Here is a 19,473-nt window from a genome sequence, read left to right as displayed (position 1 = left end):
CATCTCTGGTGTCTCACTCTCTTGCCCCACATCTGAGGGCATGGGGTGGGGTCCCAAGAACAAACAGAAAGTGGAAGAAGAGAACAAACAAGTCCCTCGTTTTTGTTTTTTTAGAGCGTGAGTCCATCTTCTCCCTCGGTAGAGAGGAGGCCAAGGGATCCTCAGACCCACATTCCCATGGGAGGCAGTGGTTTACATCACATTAACTGCAAGAGAAAGCCTTCCCCCAGCCTCACCCCACACCTACCTTCTTCAAACCCTGGGCCTCCCTTGCTCTCTGTCTTGGAGTAAAAGTGATCAATGCCAGAGCTTTCTCTGAGGCTCTTCCCAGAGACCTGGGCTTATGGAAAGGCCTATAAACCAGCTCTCTGCCTAACTCCATCAGCGCTGTCTTGGGAACCTGAGACCTGTGCACACATCCCATTTCATGAGTTGAGCCCAGGTCATCCCATGGTCCTAGCTCTGCCATTTGAGTCTGGGGAGGCTCTTGAGACTGACATGTTTCAGATGTTACAATATCAAGAAGGTATATGGTAAGAGGAGTCCTTTCTTCTAGCTTTCCAACTCTTGGACCTTTTGCCCCCACTGCCCAATGAGTCTGTTTTGATGACCACCCAGCTACAGGGCCGAGCATGCACTTGAAGGTACAGAGTGACCTACTGTGATAGCAGTTCAGCTCAGGAGACAACCTTGGCCACCTCCAAAGTGGCACAGTGAGTTTCTATGGTTAAATGTGGGGAATCCCACATTCTGCAGCGATCTGGAAGACTGTCTGTAGGAAGCCTCACTCCTCACCTGTGGGGTAAGGCAGGATCATCCTGGGTGAGTTCAAGGGTGAGCTTCAGGATCGAGGGAAAGGCGGAGCATCTGAATAAGGTGCACATATGGGGTTGCCCCGGGCTGCTCGTCCTGTGGGCACAGGCAAAGCGTATGTAGACTTGATCCTGCGCCATGTGTTGGCATCCCAGGCATAGGCTGTTACTCCAGAGAAGGTGTTAGCATGTTCCTAAGTAACCAGGAAGCATTTTCACAAGTGCTTCCTGGATGGTGCTCCATCCTGCTTTATTCTAGCAGGAGGCTGGTTCTCAATCCTGTTTCCTTGGACAGAGGTTCTGAATCTCATCAGAAAGCTGCTGGCTGCTACCTGGGAGTTTCAGCAAGATCCAGGGAGCTCTTCTGTTTTGGGACCATGGTATGGCAGAAGCAGTCCTGGAGCAGGAGTTCAGGGTCATGGGCTTGCCATGGAGTTGGCTCTGAACGCCACAGGGACCTTGAGGGAGTCCCTTAACCCCAGAGTGGGTCCAAGAAGTAGGGGCATCAGCATCGCCTGGGAGCTTGTTGGAGAAGTAGGCTGATTTGCAGACCCACCCCAGAGCCAGGTCTGAATCAGACTGCATTTAACAAGACCCCTGAGGGCTTCCCCTGTGCCTCCATCAGTAAAGAATCTGCCTGCAATGCAGGAGACCAGGCTCAATCCCTGGGTCGGGAAGATCTGGAGGAGATGGCAATCCACTCCAGTATTCTTGCCTGGAGAATCCCATCAAGAGAGGGGCCTGGTGGGCTACAGTTCATAGGACTGCAAAGAGTTGGACCCGACTGAGCGACTCAATCAAGACAGCCCAAGGACTGACTTGCCCGCGCAGTGGAGAAGCAAAGCGTCGACCCCTCTGGGCTGCATCACTCCAGTGCGTTCCTGGCTGCAGTACTGCGGTGTCCCCCTCGGCTCACTCCTCTCTCTCTTGCTCTCACCCTGTCTCTCCCCTGCAGCCGACAAGGAAGCTGACGAGTACTACATGAGACGGCGGCACCTGCCTGACCTGGCCGCCCGCGGCACCCTCCCCCTCAACGTCATCCAGATGTCCCAACAGAAGCCGCTGCCTCGCGAGCGACCCCGTCGGCCCCTCCGGGCCATGTCGCAGGACCGGGTCCTTTCCCTGGAGCGAGGCCTGCCGGACGACTTCGGCCTGCCCTACGACCGCCTCCTCTCGGACGAGCAGCTGCTCTCCACGGAGCGCCTGCACTCCCAGGACCCGCTGCTGTCCCCGGAGCGGACGGCCTTCCCCGAGCAGTCCCTGGCGCGGGCTATCTCGCACACGGATGTCTTCGTGTCCACGCCTGTGCTGGACCGCTACCGCATGACCAAGATGCACTCGCATCCCAGTGCCTCGGATAACTCGTACGCCACCCTGGGCCAGAGCCGCACGGCGGCCAAGCGCCAGGCCTTCGCCTCGCGCAGACACAACACCGTGGAGCAGCTGCACTACATCCCGGGCCACCACACCTGCTATACAGCCAGCAAGACAGAAGTGACCGTGTGAGCGGCAGGGGCCCGGGGTCGGCGGGGCCTGGACGGAGCCCCTCCCCTCGTCCTCTCCTGTTGGGGCTGGGGGTGGGCCGCCTCTCCCAGAAAGCCATACTCCTGGGACTCGGCTGGTGGCCTGACACAGCGCGTGCGCAGACCTGGGATCTAGAGGGGTCACCCTCACTGTTCCAGAAGAATCGGAGGGGAGCGAGGTGAGGGGCGAGGCCCCGGTCTCCCTCCCCTCTCCCACTGTCACCAAGTTCCTTTCAGTCCCACGTCTCCCTCCCCCTCCTGGGGGGCTCAGCTGCAGGTCCGTCCGCCAAGAGACCCTGGCCGGAAGCTGCCCGCCCGGATTTGACTTGGCCGATGGGCTGACGGAATAGGCTCCACGGTCTCTTTCATTCACCTAAAACCGCATCACAGAAATCTTCTTAGTGCCTAAAAACTGCCTGCTCGCTCTCTCAGAGCCAGGGAGCTGCTGTGTCCATAAGCACAATAATGATTCTCTTCTGCCCGCTGGAACTCTCTGGTCCCCACTGGGTGGCCCTTCTCTCTGCTGACTCCCCTGTGCCCCTCCCCCAAGCCCCAGGACCTGGAGGGTGTTCCCTTCCTTCAGCTGCCGCCCCAAGGTTGGGAACCCCGCCCCTTTCCGGCTGGCTGCCCCGCCCACAAGGCCCTCCCCCGCCCCCAGCCCTAGATTCCGTCCCTGGGTTCTCTGGGGCTTCCGCCCGTCATTCCAGAACAGAGTAGGGATGGGGTGCAGGGGCTTTTGGGGTGGCTCTCCCCAGCAACCCAATGATCTCCACACTTCCTCCAGGCCTCCGGGTCTGTCTGAACCGTGACCTGCCACTCTGGCCTGCCTTCCCCTCCCTGGCTCTTCTCCCAAGAGGCTCTGCCCCCTGGCCCGAGAGCAGCTGTGGGGAGGCCACTGTGACACCTTGGGCCTCGAAGGCTGGCCATTCCTCTAGCCCAGGGCTCCCGCCACACGCACCAGGCAGGACAGAGGCACTGGCTACTAGGTGGACAGCCCAGCCCCAGGCAAAGGAGGACCCCAGGCGGTTGTTCTGGTTGTTCTGCACCTCGACCTCTCCACTCTTTGCATCACTGACTCCCCACCCCACCAACCCCGACCCTTGTGCTTGGCCCCGTCTCTGTTGAGAACCTGCTCTCTGCCAGGTTCCCCTCCTGCCGCCACCCTGTCCCCCTCGCCCCACATCCCCCATCTGCCTGCAGCTTCAGGACTCTCTCCTGGTTGCTGCTTCTTTCTCCAGTGTCTCCTTTGGATCTACGGACAGAGACCAATTAGCAGACGCAAATAATGGTACTCCAGGCTACTGGTCTGGGGGCTAACTGGGTACCTCCACAGTGCTCCCCTACAGGGGGCATTCGGCCTCAGGCACATCCATGCCCTCAGCTCTACTGGGGGGTTGCCCCCACCCTCGCAGCCCATCTCAGCCTCTTCTCTGCCTCCAAAGGGTGCGGGGGCGGGGGGGGGGGGTAAGGCGGGGCAGGCGGGGGTGGACAGGGTGTGACACCCACCTGGAGAGCAGACAGTGAACAAAGTAGCATCTACTACCAGAGACCAGAGCCTGGTGGGGGGTGGGGGGAGAGAAGGCTCCATTCTCTGGGCCAGGATACCTCCCTGGGCTGGAGCTGGGGGAACTGGCTTCAGACTATTGGGCAAAGGTATAATACTACAAATGTGACAGCCGCCACAGTCAGACTCCAAAAGCAATGACTTTAAACGAGCTTTTAGATTCCCCAGTTCCGCATACAACACGTATGACCCTTTAAAAAGCAGCAGTGGGGCAGGGAGAAAGCCCCAGGGTCAGCCCTGGGAATTTTTAATCTAATCAACAGAGGACTCAATTGACTGATTCCTCCTACTTTTTCAAGAATTCCAAAGCTCTTGTCCTCCCCTCCCTACCACAGTGCTCACCATCCCATGAATCACGAGGGGGACTGAGGCTGGGGGTGATGGACACTGCCCTGAGATCCCCAAGGGAGCGGTGTCACTGGGGCTGTGAGGCTGTGAGGTCAGGGATAACTCTCTGCTTCCCTTCTTGACAAACACATAAACCGTCTCAAGGGCTGGTCCCTAAGGGTTTATGAAGTTTGCTCCAGAAGATGAAACTAAGAGGGCTGGGCTGGAAGGAATCAGCTACTCCTGGAAAGGAACATGTGTCTGTCACAGCCGCTCCCCTCTGCCCACTGCTCTCTAATCCAGTCCTTGGCCACTCCCCTTGAAGGCTGGTGCAAAGCCAGGAAACGACGTGGGTGGATGTGAATCGATACAAACACAGACCTGAACCAGAAACTGGTTCTCATTCATGTCTGCACCATCCTCTCTGCACCAAGTTCTCCAGCCCTCAGGGCAATGATGCTTCTCCCCAGCCGTGTGTGTCCATCTGGGGTCTGTTTGGTAGGTTGATTCTGAACCATTTCTCATCCCAGCGTTCCTGCTGCCCAGTTTAAAACCCCTGGTTGTCGGTTGGATCAAAAAATTTCTATCTGACCCTTTACTTCTTTGTAATGATTCTTCTGCTTCACCCTTGAGTCTGGAAGGAGGGAGGGAAGGAAGGAAGAAAATAAGAGAAAGAGGTCTACAGACGAGCTCCAATTCAGTCCCCTCATTTCAGGATCCATACAGTGATGTCTTAACTGGGACACAGCAATATCTGGTTTATCAGTTGTGCCATCCATGTTTGTAGGAAGAGCAAAGCTGCATTACTGGACAAGTTCTTTTAGCAGAGAGGAGAGAGTTCTGGGGCTGGAACCTGGGTATCCAGACTTCCAGCACCACCAGGCTGGTGGCCACTACCCCACATGGAAGGGCTGGCCCTTCTCCCACAATGGAAGCCCTGCTCTCCCACTAAGGGTAGCCCCGAGCCCGATGTTTCCCTCGGCTTGTCTGGCTCTCTGAGTCTCCATTGCTCTGCTGTGGAAACACTGGGGTCTGCATGGGTTCTCTCCTGCCCTGAAGGTTTGTGCTGGTCAGCTTGGCCTTTGATGGCAGCCGAGCTCTCATTATCTGTCATGCCTTTCTACCTTTCCTGCCTCGCTTCCTCCAGTGAACTCCTGGCTCCGGGAGCTCGTAAGTGACAAATGCTTTCCCAAGAGTTTCTTTAATCCCCAAAATGGACTTTTACCCACAGGGCTCCCCAGTGTCTTGGGTGATGGGCTTGCCTTCTAAAAAGCTCCCACCCTTCTCTTCGTTCAGATATCTCCTCCCCTCTTTCCACTCTCAGCCCAGAACTGACCTCACTCCTCCATGCTCATTCAGCCCTTCCTCCTCTCATCTCCCTGGCCCCGGTCTTCTTTCAGTTACCTCTCTCCATCCCCAGTTTCTTTTCCCTGGTCCTGCTGCGCTATCCCGTGGTTCTAAAATCTGGAGCTCTCAATGAAGACAGTCCCAGAATGAGACATTCTTCAGGTCTCTCTTGGCCTCATTGGTTAACCCTTCACCTCCTGCCCCCATGGGATAAAGGATAGAAACTACTCTGTCAGAGGCATCATAGGCAAAGACTGGCTTTGGTTCCTGCAGCTGGCACGTCCCTGAAGCCCCTGCCCTGGCTTGCCACTAGCCCAGAGGCTCCTGCTCTGGCCAAAGATTCATATCCTCGAGGGCTCTCGGCCACTGTTTCATCTCAGTTATGCCTGTCCTGCTTGTGTGTATCACAGACCTCTCTTCGTCTCCAAAAGATGAGAGAGCCTCATGACTGTCTGAGCTTGGAGAAATATCCATTCCAGTAAGCCCAGTAACCCTACCACCAAACAGTCCACTTTCTTCAGAGATACTCTGTCTGCCCCAGCCTTCTGCCTCAGATTCCAGTCAGAGGTAACTGTGAACTTGACCTTCAGGTACTGCTGGTGAACAAGATCCTAGGAAGCACCTGCGCTATTCCCCCCCCACTTTCCTCCACCCTCCTCCCCAAACCTGGGAAACTTGGCTCTGGAGTATTTTCTAGGAAGGTCATTGTGCTTCAATGATGTATTTTTCAGGGTTCCTATGTATTTTATATATATATATATATGCAGCATTTTAGTGACAGATTTGATATGAGAGCTGTGTCTTCCTGTGCTCTGTATTTGATTTTGGAAGGCAGCATACTACAGGAGGAAAAACCACGGGGCTGAGGCTCTTGGAGAGTCGCTTCCACGTTGGCTCTGTCTCCGTCTTGCCACGTGACCGAGGACCAGCTGCGTTCTTCCTCAGCGCCTCCTTTTCCCACGTGTAATGCGGGGGCTTTGACCAGATGAGCTCTGAAGTTCTATCCCACTCGCACATGTAGGGCTCCCGTTCCCCATTAGTACCCCCTCCTCTCAGCATCCCTCCCCTCCCAGCTGGGCCGCACACACCCCATTCCACGTGCCCCACAGCAACATGGTCAGGTGCCCTGGGCAGCCTCTGCACTCCTTCCCAGAGCCCGGGGTGGGCCTCATGGCCACAGCTACCCCAGGACACTCTCCCATCTAAAGGGGGGGGGCCCACCTGTTCAGGGGGCTACCAACCGTGTGTCCTGGAATCCACCCCCACCCCATATAGACACACCCGTATCACCCCAGGTGTCTGAGTCACTGGGGAATTCTGAAGTGCTCATCTTGATGTGGTCCTTAGAGCTGGAGGGAGGCGGTTCTGATTTCCGAGATGGCATGGGCTAGAGGAGAGAGATCCAGAGGTTGGCCCACCAGGGCACAAAGTCTGTATCTGATATCAGCTCGGTGATGCATTCCAAGCCACGGGGGAGACAGAATGCACTGCAGGGACTCTGCAGCGACAGGTGTCATGTCTCCCACCAGAACCTGTGTCCTGAAGACCGAGTCTGGACACAGTGCTCTGCACCACCTGGAGGAGGGGGAGGCACCCCCCTGGGCTACTAAGAGGTGGGCACCCACCTCATCCTAGTACCTCTCTAGCTCCTCCTCTCGTGACACTACCATCCTCCCGGTGAAAGCTTGAGAAGAAGCGAGAATTGAGAGTACAAGTCAGTACCACCGAACCCGTTTTGTAAATCGGCAAACACATCCACCATCCATCAGTCAGAGAAAGGACATCCTGCGTTTCCTTAATGCCCTCCCTCCTGGGGGAGAGGAAGACCCCTGCTCCTCTCTGCTGCCCACTCCTGCCATGACCTTTGAATGCCACTCCCTGGGAGGACTCAGTCATTTGCTTTGTAGTGGCAAATATTCCTCTAGTTCTATAACTCAACTAGACATTTTGTAGTAAAGAATTCTTAAAATTCTCTAATTAAAAAAAAAAAAGCAATTCTTACTGTAATATTTTTAGTTTGGGGACACAATTTCCTAAGGGGGGGATGAATGAACATTTTTATGCATTAGCCCAATTTATGGATTCCATGTTTATTACATATGGTAGTACTGACGAAAAGTACCTTTCTATCTGTACCTTTGCCCGTTTCTTCATCCTCATAAGTAAGCTTCATGATGAGCAGTGCTCCTGTAACTGCCGCTTCTGTACAAATCTCATCGTTCTACTTACCCGTCAAAGCACATTCTATATGTACTGTAAACAGGTATCACTTTAGTAAGATTTAGTCTTAAGGATTTTTCCACTTTTGTCAGTAACAGATATTTATGGATTAAAAAAATAATAAAGCCGTTTCAACATAATCTATGTCTCTTAAAATAGCCAAATAGTTTGCTTCTTCAAACACAGAGCCAAAGGTAATTAAAAAAATCACGAAAGGATGTAGACGATTATTGACGGGAGAAGAAACAAGAATTGACCACGGGAATGAGGGAAATTTTAGGGTGATGGAAGCACTGTAAAACCTGATTATGGTGATGCTCACAACTGTATAAATGTACTAAAAGTCATCAAATTGTATAATACAATGGGTGAATTGTATGATGTGCAAATTAGACTTTAACAATGCTTTCAAAATGGTGAACAAAAGAAATGTGGGAAGGCAGGCTTAGGATAAATGCCAGTGGATAAGGTGCACCAACTCAAAACAGAATCAGAAGTTACAGTCTTGTAAGGATGTCGCTCGTGGTCCAGTGGTTAAGACTCTGCGCTTCCACTGCAGGAAGCGAAGGTTGGATCCCTGGTTGGGAAAATAAGATCCCACAACTTTGTATCCATATTCATCTACTCTAGCCTTATTATTCTTGGACATTAGGTCTTCGTTTGCTTTTAGTTGATTACAAATCTGTTTACTATTCTCATACATAATAACACATAACCACACATATTCTAAAGCCTCTTTTGCGCACTGTGACAATCATTATTAGGGTGGAATCCATAGTTTTAGAGTTAGTGCTTGTAGTTGCCATGAGTGACCAGAGTAAAGGTGGTTAACATCCACGCCATTTTAACCAGAGAATCAGGTTGTACAGTGAAAACTGATCTAGATTTGGAGTCCTGCTCAAGACCTCTTTCTGGGGGCTCATTTTCTATTTTTATTTTCTTTGGCCCATATTCGCTTTTGCTGATAAGGTCATCTGTTCTTCGGTGTTTCTGAATTTTCTCCATAACCTAGATACTGGTGGGCTCTGCTTCAGCAAACAAAATATTGCCAAACAGGACATGACTTTTTGCCAACTTCAGCACCTCCGTATTTCCTAGAATTCACAGTCAGTCATACTCACTTACCAACTGCCTGATTCCTTTGTAATCAAAACCCTTCTCCTGGGCTGTGTTGAGCTTATATATATATATATATATATGTATATGTATATTTTAAATCTCTTTATTGAGACTTCCCTGGAAGCCCAGTGGTTAAGACTTTGCCTTCCAATGCAGGGGGTACAGGTTCAATTCCTGGTCAGGGATGTTAAACCCCATGTGCCTTGCAGTCAAAAAACAAAACAGAAAATGGAAGCAATACTGCAACAAATTCAACAGTTTTAAAAAATGGTTCTCTTTAAAAAAGCACAAAAATCCCTTTGTTATCTCCCACCAATGGCATTCTTTACCTAGGACAAAGTTACAAATCTGTTTACTATTCTAATACATAATAACACATAACCACACATATTCTAAAGCCCATTTTGCTCACTACGACAATCATTATTACAGTGGATTATGTCTAAGTCCTGATGTCTCTGAATCATGATGACACACAGCAAGCACACACACAATTATAAGTTTAGCAAAGCTTCATTACTCTATGTTCATTACTGGAAGGAAACCCAAGGGAAAAAAAATTCTGAGATGGTGAAAAAAAATTTTTTAGAGACATGAAATTTGATTACAATGTTTACACATACATGGGGTTTCCTGGTGGCTCAGATGGAGAGGAATTTGCCTGCAGTGCAGGAGACCTGGGTTTGATCCCTGGGTTGGGAAGATCCCCTGGAGAAAGGAATGGCTACCCACTCCAGGATTCTTGCCTGAAGAATTTCATGGGCAGGGGAGCCTGGCAGGCAACAGCCCATGGGGTCGCAAAGGTCAGATATGACTGAGCAACTAACACTATACTGCTACCTCACATACACAGAAGGGTTAAGTTAGACTATCAACATGTTCCCTCAGAGAAAATCACTGGAGACCCTCCCTACTGAATAGGTAAGAATAACGTGCAATTAATATACAAACAGTCAAGACATTTGAGTCAGAGAGTTCTTAACATAATGGTGTTTGAAGGATTCTTCTCTTAAACTGGTTAAACATCCACTTTTTAAAAAATTTTTATTTTATTACAGTTGATTTGCAATGTTGTGTTAATTTCTGCTGTACAGCAAACTGATTCAGTTATACATATATATATATTCACACATTCTTTTTCATATTCTTTCCATTATGATTTTATCACAGTATATAGAATATATATGTAATAGGTTAAGGAAAAATCCAAACTTTTTAGCCAACCCAATAGTTCCCTGTACAATAAAGTAGGATCTTATTATTTATTCACCTTATATAAAATAGTTTGCATTTGTTAATCCCAAACTTCCTTTCCTTCTCTTCCCCATTTCTCCTCCCGCTTGGCAACCACAGCCTGTTCTCTATAAATAACCACTTTTAAATATCATTAACGTGAACAATTTGTTCAAATTCTCCTCTTTGATTCTCATAGATAAACCTCAGTTTGACCTCTATCACCATTGTCACTAATCCCAAACTGGTGAGATCTATAAAAATGAGATTAAAATGAGGTCTTAATACACCATCATTAATAAGCCAAGGCCAGAGAAAACTGATGTCGGAAGCATTGAGATGCCAGGGGTCTCAGCCAGGCTTTCACCCTACACATCACTTTGAACACTGACCTTTCTCCTCTGGCTGAGCGTGAAGGAAGCACAAAACCTCAGGGAGGAATAAGAAAGATTTTCCTTCAAGATTCTATGAAGAAATCCAACAGCACTAATGGTTTGGGCTGCAGATGTGTCAGGAGTGGAAAAGTCAGAAAGAGCAGAGGTTGGAATGAATGCTTAGAAAGTTCTAGAATGAGTGAATCAGTAACTTTTACACCAGGGATATGTGACCCAATGTCATCACTGGTCCTTGGTGTCCTCATCTGTAAAATTTAGGATATTAGATGAACAAAACAAAATGAAACAAACCCATAGCTGATATATTTTATCACTGAATTAGCACAGCACAGTACTGAAATTTCATCTGGGCTTCTTGCTCGCCCAGTGAACTTGTAAGTATCCTGCTTGGCCTTGCCATCTCAGCTTTCCCATCCCATGAGACTAGAGTGCAGTCAAAGAGTATCAGACTGGCTATCAGAAGTTCTGGTTCACTGTATTACCTCTGCCAGCATTTTGCTGTTACCTTGAAAGACATCTTTCTCCTCTCCAAATCTCAGTGTTCTCATTTAAAACAAAATGAGTGGTCCAGACCGCTCTAAATCTCTAAAAATCCTTCTCAGCTTTTTTAGCCTGTCTCTGTGACTTTGTCAAGACTCTGCAGAGAGCTGGTAAGCTCAGGTAGCATAAGTCTCAGCAGCAGGGTACAGTGGGAGGGCAGAGTGATGGGATGACAGAAAGAACCCCTGGCAGGAACCATCAGTTATGAAATAGCATTTCCCCAGTGACAAGCATGGCTACCCTGCGTCAAGAAGACGGCTATGGAGGAAGAGAACGTGTTAAGCTTCTGGAAGAATCAGGTTCTTAGAAAGCTGCCTCTTCTGTTTAACTTAACTTCTTGTGATTTCCCAAAACCAGCAACCTGTCTATTAAAAAAAGAAAATCCCAAAGAATGCATTTCCACAGGAAGTCCTCAACAGTTCATTATTTTTCTGTGTTTGCCCATGGATACACAGCTCAGATGTGTGTTTCAGGACAAGGGCTCTCTCTGAGACGAGAAGTTGTTTCGCCTCCAGCTTCAATCTCAGCCCCAAGGCCAAGTTCTGGAGACATGCATCCAGTGTAGAATACCGGGACCACTGTTCCCCAGTGTGTGTACACTAATGATTCTTTCTTGGACCATTGATAAGAGCTACTCCTGCTGGTTCACCATGGTGACCATGGAAAAGGCCTCCCCCACTACCCAAATGATGTTAGTCCATACATCGGTCTTCATTTCAGACTTGGAGGAAAAACCAACACTGTCACTTAACACTGTTGTGTCCACAGCAACATCAGTACCATTGGGAGCTCATGGCAATGCACACTGCCAGTCCTTCTCAAGAACTACTGAATCAGAATCTCTAGGTGAGCCTCCAGAGTGCTTTTCCACAAGATTCCCAGGTGACTGTATGCACAGTTTGAGAAGCCCATTCTCTGCATTTTTTTTTTCAGTTTGAAATTCTATAATCCTATGATAATAAAGAGTTGGAATTCAGAGGATCAGAGCAGCCTTGATTTATGTAGCCAAACAATTTCAGGCAACCAGCTTCAGCGAAGAGGTCAGAACAAAGATGAGTTTACACAAGCATTTACTGTACAGCACAGGGAACTATTTAATATCTTGTAATAACCTATAATGGAAAAAAAATCTGAAAAATACATACATATGACTGAATCACTTGGCTGTACACCTGAAACTAATGCAGTAATGCAAATTAACTATACTTCAATCCTTTTTTTTTAAATGAGTTTACAGAGGATTAACTATTTAAGAAATAAGAAACTGAAGCAGGGTGTATAAACTGTCTGTGCATGCATGCGTGCTAAGTCACCGAAGCTGTGTCTGACTCTTTGCGACCCTATGTACCATAGCCCACCAGGCTCCTCTGACCATGGGTTGCCATCCCTCCTCCAGGGGATCTTCCTGACCCAGGGATCAAACCTCCATCTCTTATGTCTTCTGCACTGGGAAGTGGGTTCTTTACCACCAGCACCACCTGGGAAGCCCAAAACTATTTGTAGGAAAGTTTAACAGAAGAATAGATAGGTTGATGAGAAGTTTTCAAGACTGCACAAACCTGCTGCTGCTGCTGCTAAGTCGCTTCAGTGGTGTCCGACTCTGTGCAACCCCAGAGATGGCAGCCCACCAGGCTCCCCCGTCCCTGGGGTTCTCCAGGCAAGAACACTGCAGTGGGTTGCCATTTCCTTCTCCAATGCACAAACCTGAGAGTGTTCAAATTTGAAGAGAAAGGAGAATCAGGTGAGGATGGGGACCCAGGACCAGATCCATTCCCTGGGGTGTAGGAGGAGCAGAGGAGGAAGAGCGGCTCCTCTGGAACTTCTTAAGGAAGCAAGATGGAGGCCACTGTGAAGGAAGCGGGAGGGGCTGTGTGGGGAGGTTTCCCTGGAGGGTCCCAGTCTTCTTGGCGATGGATGACGCAGAATCAGTGAATCAGGCAGGATAGGCTGGATTCTGCTACAGTGATCAACAACTCTCAAATCTCCTTCATCAAAAAATTATTTTCTACTCGCACTCTGCTGCAGATCAGCGGGGGCTTCTTTCTGTGGTCCTGCCCTGTCCTTACTCGAGGGCTCAGCGGCAGCTGGAGCCCTTACTATCTGTCATGTTCCCTGCCCACCCACCCCCTGCCCCCACCTGCCACCTTCCAGAGATAAAAAAGAGAGCTGTGGAAGGTCTGGCCAGGATCCTTAAAAGGTAGCCAGAAGTGAGACGTCAGTCTACTCTGGTCTGCTTACACAGTTGCACCCGCCCCAGAGGAGCCAGGACGTGTGGTTTTATGGCCTTCCAGCTGGAGGAGGAGCAGGAAGTACCCAGTGGGGAGCATCAGTGACCGTCACAGATGCCGTGCTGTGCTGACAGCCAAAGACGGGGAATTTACAGAGGCAAATGGTCCTCCTCTGTGGCAAAACCCTCAAAAGGTTCTCAGGGTTTAAAGCAGGCAAAACTTTCCTGCAGCAGATTTGCTCTACGTAAAGCCAATGGCATGTCCGTTGTTGTTTAGTCGCTAAGTTGTGTCCAACTCTTTGAGACCGCATGGACTGTAGACTTCCAGGCTCCTCTGTAAATGGAATTTCCCAGGCAAGAATACTGGAGTCAGTTGCCATTTCATTCTCCAGGAGGTCTTCCCAACCCAGGGATTGAACTCGCATCTCCCACATTTGCAGGTGGCTTTACTGAGCCACAAGGGAAGCCCAGTATGTCCATAGCCATTTCAAACTGGTTAGCAGATGTTTTAGTCAGGAGTCATTTCGTTACAAAAACAAAAAGTCACTGAAATTAGTCAAGGCAAAAGATGAGAATATTATTTTAATAGTAGTAATAATATTTAATTTAATAATGATTTATTACACTAAATGAAAATAAATTTAATACTAATTATCATTGTTAGATATAAAAGCATCTCATAGGATCTAACTCTTGAATGTATCAGTCAGTTCAGTTCAGTCGCTCAGTTGTGTCCAGCTCTTTGTGACCCCATAGACTGCAGCACGCCAGGCCTTCCTGTCCATCACCAACTCCTAGAGTCTGTGCAAACTCATGTCCACTGAGTCAGTGATGCCATCCAACCGTCTCATCCTCTGTTGTCCCCTTCACTTCCCACCTTCAATCTTTCCCAGCATCAGGGTCTTTTCAAATGAGTCAGTTCTTCGCATCCGGAGGCCAAAGTATCAGAGTTTCAGCTTCCACATCAGTCCTTCTAATGAATATTCAGGACCGATTTCCTTTCGGAATATATAAGTGGGCCTAATCGAAGCTAAGAAGTTTAAAGCCATCCAGGGACTTCCCCAGCAGTCTTGTGGTTGACTCTGCACTTCCATCTCAGCGGGGTGTGAGTTCGATCCCTGGTCAGAGAATTAAGATCCCACAGGCCCAGCTGTGCAGCCAAAATGTAATAATAATAATATACTAGCTTTCAGTGAACTTCTTTGAAAAAGAAAAAGAAGATCATCCAAAACCCTAGCAACGCTCTCCCTATTTCATTTCCTTCTCTCTGCAAATTTTCATTCCTCTCACGTGTGTTTCCTTTCACACATGGCTGAACCTGAGTAAGGTGACACCTTCCACAGTCCTATCTGCATACTCTCCTAGGTCTAACCCATGTAGCAAAGCTGACACAGTCTCTTTGTACCTCAGTTCTAAAAGTCTGGGGAAAAATCCAAAAAATCTCTATAAACGATTCCCCTTGTGTATTGGTTATCCACTGCTGCATGACAAAGCTCCCCAAATTTAATAGTGCAAACAACAATTCTTTACTGTTGCAATCCCTCATGGTTCTGAGGGTTGTCTGAGCTCAACCACACAAGACTCACTAAGGGTCCCTTATGTGGTTGCTGTTGGGTGGTGGTTGGGATTGGAGACATCTCCATGGTTTCCTCACTCACCTCTCTGGCTGTTGGGTACTGGTCACGACCTCAACAGGATTACCTATTGGAACCCTTACATGCATCCTCTCCATGTGGCCTGGGCTTCCTTACCATATGGCAGCTGGGTTCCCAGAGCAAGTATATAGAGATAGGATGAAAGAGAGGGAGTAGGCATAGGGAAGATATGGAGAGAGTAAGTCAGGTAAAAAGCTGTAGCATGTCATGTGCTGTAGCTTACGCTCTAAGTCATGGAGTTCTGCCCAGGTTCAAGGGGGAGGGGACACAGATTCCACTGCCTAAAGAGACTGTAGCAAGGTTTCATTGTAAGAAAAGCATGCTGATGGAAGGGATGGCTATGATCATCCTTGGAAAATGCAATCTGTCACCTTCTGGGTCAAGAGTCTATCCCTGGTCCTATCACTGTGGTCAGGGAACCTTGGATCACATACTCCACCACCCCTGGAGTTGTAGACAGCTTTCTGAAAAAGAAGTGAAGGATGAGTCCATACCCTGAGCAGTCTCTTTACAATGGGACATCCTTGAGATATTAAGAAAGCAGCCCACAAACATAGCATCTACTCTTTAATTCCAACCTTAAGACTCCAGAGGAGACAATGAAGAGGATGTGATAACAGTGAATTCTGTGAAATTGCATTAAAGTATTTCCTGACAACAGAGTGATGATTTTAAACTGATGGTTCCCCACCCCCACCGTTTCCTTTTACCCCTACTCTATCTCCCACCAGTCCAAACAACAGTAACCCACCTCCTCTCTGCTCCTAGAGAAAAGCTAGAGACCAGAGAAAGAAGGCTTGTTCAACCTTGACTCTCAAAATTGACTTTTGTCAAGCTCACAGAAGCAAAACTTGTCATGTAATTGCAAGAGCCACAGAGTGGAAAGAGAAATTGTTTCTTATGATATTGAAAGCTGACCTTTAAGTATCAATGAGCCCTGCTTGATAAGAAACCAGAGTAGGCTGCATATAGAATGTGGAGGGAGAGTCCTTCCCGGCTGTACAGGACAGAGAGAAATATCTTCCTACATCAAGAGAAGAGATTCAGGGAGAATCACAGAAGACAGCAAGAGAGCAAGACACATGTACCTCTGAGGGTCCTGATCGTCACCACTGGGTGGGCTCCTATGGATGGAGGGACAAGGGCAAGGAACAACAGAATCCTCCAGACAGACTGGAGGATCTGAGGTCAGAATGGACTTCTGCTTAGCTTTGGGGAGGAAAATTCCTGATGAATATGGCAGGTATGGCAGCTTGGAAATGGTAGCAAGACAGATCTATATAGAGCAAGCTCTGCCTGAGCAAGCCCTTCCCCTACCTTGAACACCAGGCCCCCACCTCTCAGAGACACGCAGGTGACAATGAGTGTCCTGGCTAGGAATCTGAAGGATATGTCTGAAGATTAGGAATTTCAGATCCCACGACAGCACGGAACCACTGTTACAGAGAAAGGAAGAAATATCTGAGTTACAGATATCTGAGTTATTTCTGAGTTACAGTCATGAATTTTAAACCTGGGACACCCATATCTTGAGACCCAACGTCTTTCAAGAGTGGTTCTCAAGTTTTTTGATATCAGTACCTCTTATTTTCTTAAGAAGGATTGACATATATACAGTACCATGTGTAAAACAGCTAGTGGGAACCTGCTATAAAGCACAAGAATCTCAGCTCTGTGCTCTGTATGACCTAGCAGGATGGGATGGGGAGCTAGGAGGGAGGTCCAAGAGGGAGAGGAAAAAAAAAAAAAATATATATATATATATGTATATATATATATATGAAATAGCCAATTCACTTCATTGTACAGCAGAAATTAACACATTTTAAAGCACTTATATTCCAATTTTTAAAAAAGGATTGAGGATCCCAAAGAACTTTTTCTTGGGTGGGACATATCTATATACATTGATTATACTATAAATCAAAAATGGAGACCATTTAAAAAGCTATGTATTAAGCCATTTTAAAATAAAAACAATAAATACATGATGTGTGAACATAATAACACACTGCTGTGAGAAATAACTGTTACTTTCCAAAACTATAGTAACAAGGGTGAAATTACTTCACTCTTTTGCAAGTTTTCTTGTATCTGACTTGTGAGAAGATATCTAGATTTTGATATGTGCTTCTACAATTATCAGATACTTTGTACACCACCCCTCAGAGATAGGGGAGGTGGATGACTGACATATATGTACTACCATGTGTAAAACAGCTACTGGAAACCTGCTTTAAAGCATAGGAATCTCAGCTCTGTGCTCTGGGTGACCTAGAGGGATGACCTCACTCATAGAGGAACTGGCTGGAAAAGCTGCCCCTTCTCCACTGTCACTGGTCAACCCCTCCCTTATCAAAGGGACACTGCCAAATCCCAGTATACCTGAGCTTAGGCCAGGAAGATGGTTTAGTGCCACATTAATTTGGAATTGTTAATGTTCTAATGAACTAGGCATATTAATTATTAAGCTGTGAAGTGACCAAATGACTTCTTATTTTCTAAGAATAACCTGGAAAGTAGGGGATAGAAGGAAGGAATTAAGTTGTAGGACTTACTTGCTTGATATTATATAAACAAGGTAATGATTATATAGATAAACACATCTGGCATGGGACCTTTGCACAATGTCTTGGATCAAAGTAGAGGAAACATTCATGGAAAAGCCTCAAAAGAGGATCATAAAGCTGTAGGAATGAGAAGCCATGACATCCTCAATGGGCTACAAGAAGACAAGGCTTTAATATGTCAGGAGCAGAAAAATCCTATGGAGAGCTAGGATGGGAAGGGAGAAGGTGGCACACAGACATGTGATTCTTCGTCCTCCATCATCCTAGCCACCGTGTGGTGCCCCACACGCCTCTGGGTATTAGAGGCGACCACATGCCAACTCCCAGCACAGGTGCAAGATGCAAACCAGACCAATTAAAAGTGAAAGTGAAAGTCAACTTTGTCATGTCCAGCTCTTTGAGATCCCACAGTCCATGGAATTCTCCAGGCCAGAATACTGGAGTGGGTAGCTGTTCCCATCTCCAGGGGATCTTCCCAACCCAGGGATCCAACCCAGGTCTCCCACATTGCAGGCAGATTCTTCACCCCGCTGAGCCACAAGGGAAACCCTAACCAGTCCGATTCTTTCATTTCTAAACCAAAACTTAAAGAGAGAAAATTCCCTCCTTCTCAAGGAATGGGTCTTAATGATATGAATCTAGGGCTACGAGTAGCCTTGTCCCCCACAGTATGGAGAAAGAACGCAGAAAAGGAGAACAGTGATAGCTGGCATTAAGTCAAGCCATGATTCCCAAGCACTCTGCGTGTATTAACTCATTCAACCCTCCTGTTGTCGTCTCATGAGCAGGAACTACAGCATGCCCCACTGTTAAGGGGTCTGGCCTTATCCCAAGAAAGAGACCAAGGCCCCTAGGAAGCATGGTGACAAGATCAAGGCTCTATTTCAGAGGGATCCCTAGGACTCTACTGCATGGAGGGATTGGAGGACTTCATGCTGAAAGCGGGGAGACCAGGGAGACTCACGTGGATCCGGTGCTGAACCAGAACTTTCACCCTGTCCTCAAAATTTCAACTGCACAGGGCAACACAGGGGTCTCTTGAGGACTGAGTCATTTTCTGATGATTAAAAACCATATTGAGTTATCCACATCATTAACATTTTTTACAAAAATCTGTAGATTAGGACTTACGTGGTGGTCCAGTGGTTAAAACTCTGCCTTCCAGTGCAGGGGGCACAGGTTTGATCCTTGGACTCAGGATCCTACATGCCACACAGTGAACCAGAAAATATATATGTGCATACAAGTATACCTGTACATATATGTATACCTGTACATATATGTATACATACACATAAGCTGATAAACTACTTGGCAGTAGCTAGTATTTGTCACAAGTCCCCCTTTTCTACTCATCGTTCATCTAGCACTGTGATTATTCTGTTTACACTATACTTTAAAAAACTCTGAATCATATGTATGTATAAAATGCATAGATAAAAGAGTAAGTAAATAATAGCAACAAATCAATTATCACTAAGTGGTGGGGACTCTATTTGATTTATAGTTATTTCTTTAAATTCTTGATAATTTCTTGTTTTCTATAATGAACATACATTACTTTTATAATCAGAACATAATCAGCATAGGCAATGTTATAAACATCATAAGATCACTTTGTATATAAATGTATCTGTGTATGTGCGTGTGTGTGTGTGTGTGTGTGTGTAGCAAAATGATTGGAAGAAAGTTACTCTACTATTAAGAGTGAGTTGTTTTAACTATTGGTGGTGAGTCTGGGTAATTTTTAAATTTCCTTTTACTTGTATGTATCTTCCTAATTTTCCATAATGAACATGCATTCCCTTTATTATGGAAAAAGTAAAATTTATCCTTTTAATTTTTAAAATAAGTGGGGTTGGAGGACTCACTGGGAATAAAGATGCCACATGTTTCCTGAAAACAAAGTAGGAAACATAACCATCCTCCAGCAGAGCCTCC

At 47.4% G+C, this 19,473-nt stretch overlaps 1 protein-coding gene across 1 annotated transcript in view; it reads left to right on the top strand.

Moving 5' to 3' along the window:
• Nucleotides 1-2,318, top strand: part of SHISA6 (shisa family member 6) — a gene marked incomplete at its 5' end in the record, with an annotated part of 259,822 nt that extends 257,504 nt beyond the window's left edge. The window contains one exon of the mRNA XM_040244435.1: nt 1,768-2,318. Coding sequence (XP_040100369.1) covers nt 1,768-2,318 — 551 coding nt within the window. The remainder of the gene's footprint in view (nt 1-1,767) is intronic.
• Nucleotides 2,319-19,473: the final 17,155 nt, after the last annotated feature.

Source organism: Oryx dammah, unplaced genomic scaffold, assembly GCF_014754425.2.
Source record: "Oryx dammah isolate SB20612 unplaced genomic scaffold, SCBI_Odam_1.1 HiC_scaffold_8, whole genome shotgun sequence".
NCBI classification, from domain to species: domain Eukaryota; kingdom Metazoa; phylum Chordata; class Mammalia; order Artiodactyla; family Bovidae; genus Oryx; species Oryx dammah.
This window is presented reverse-complemented; position numbering and strand designations above follow the sequence as displayed.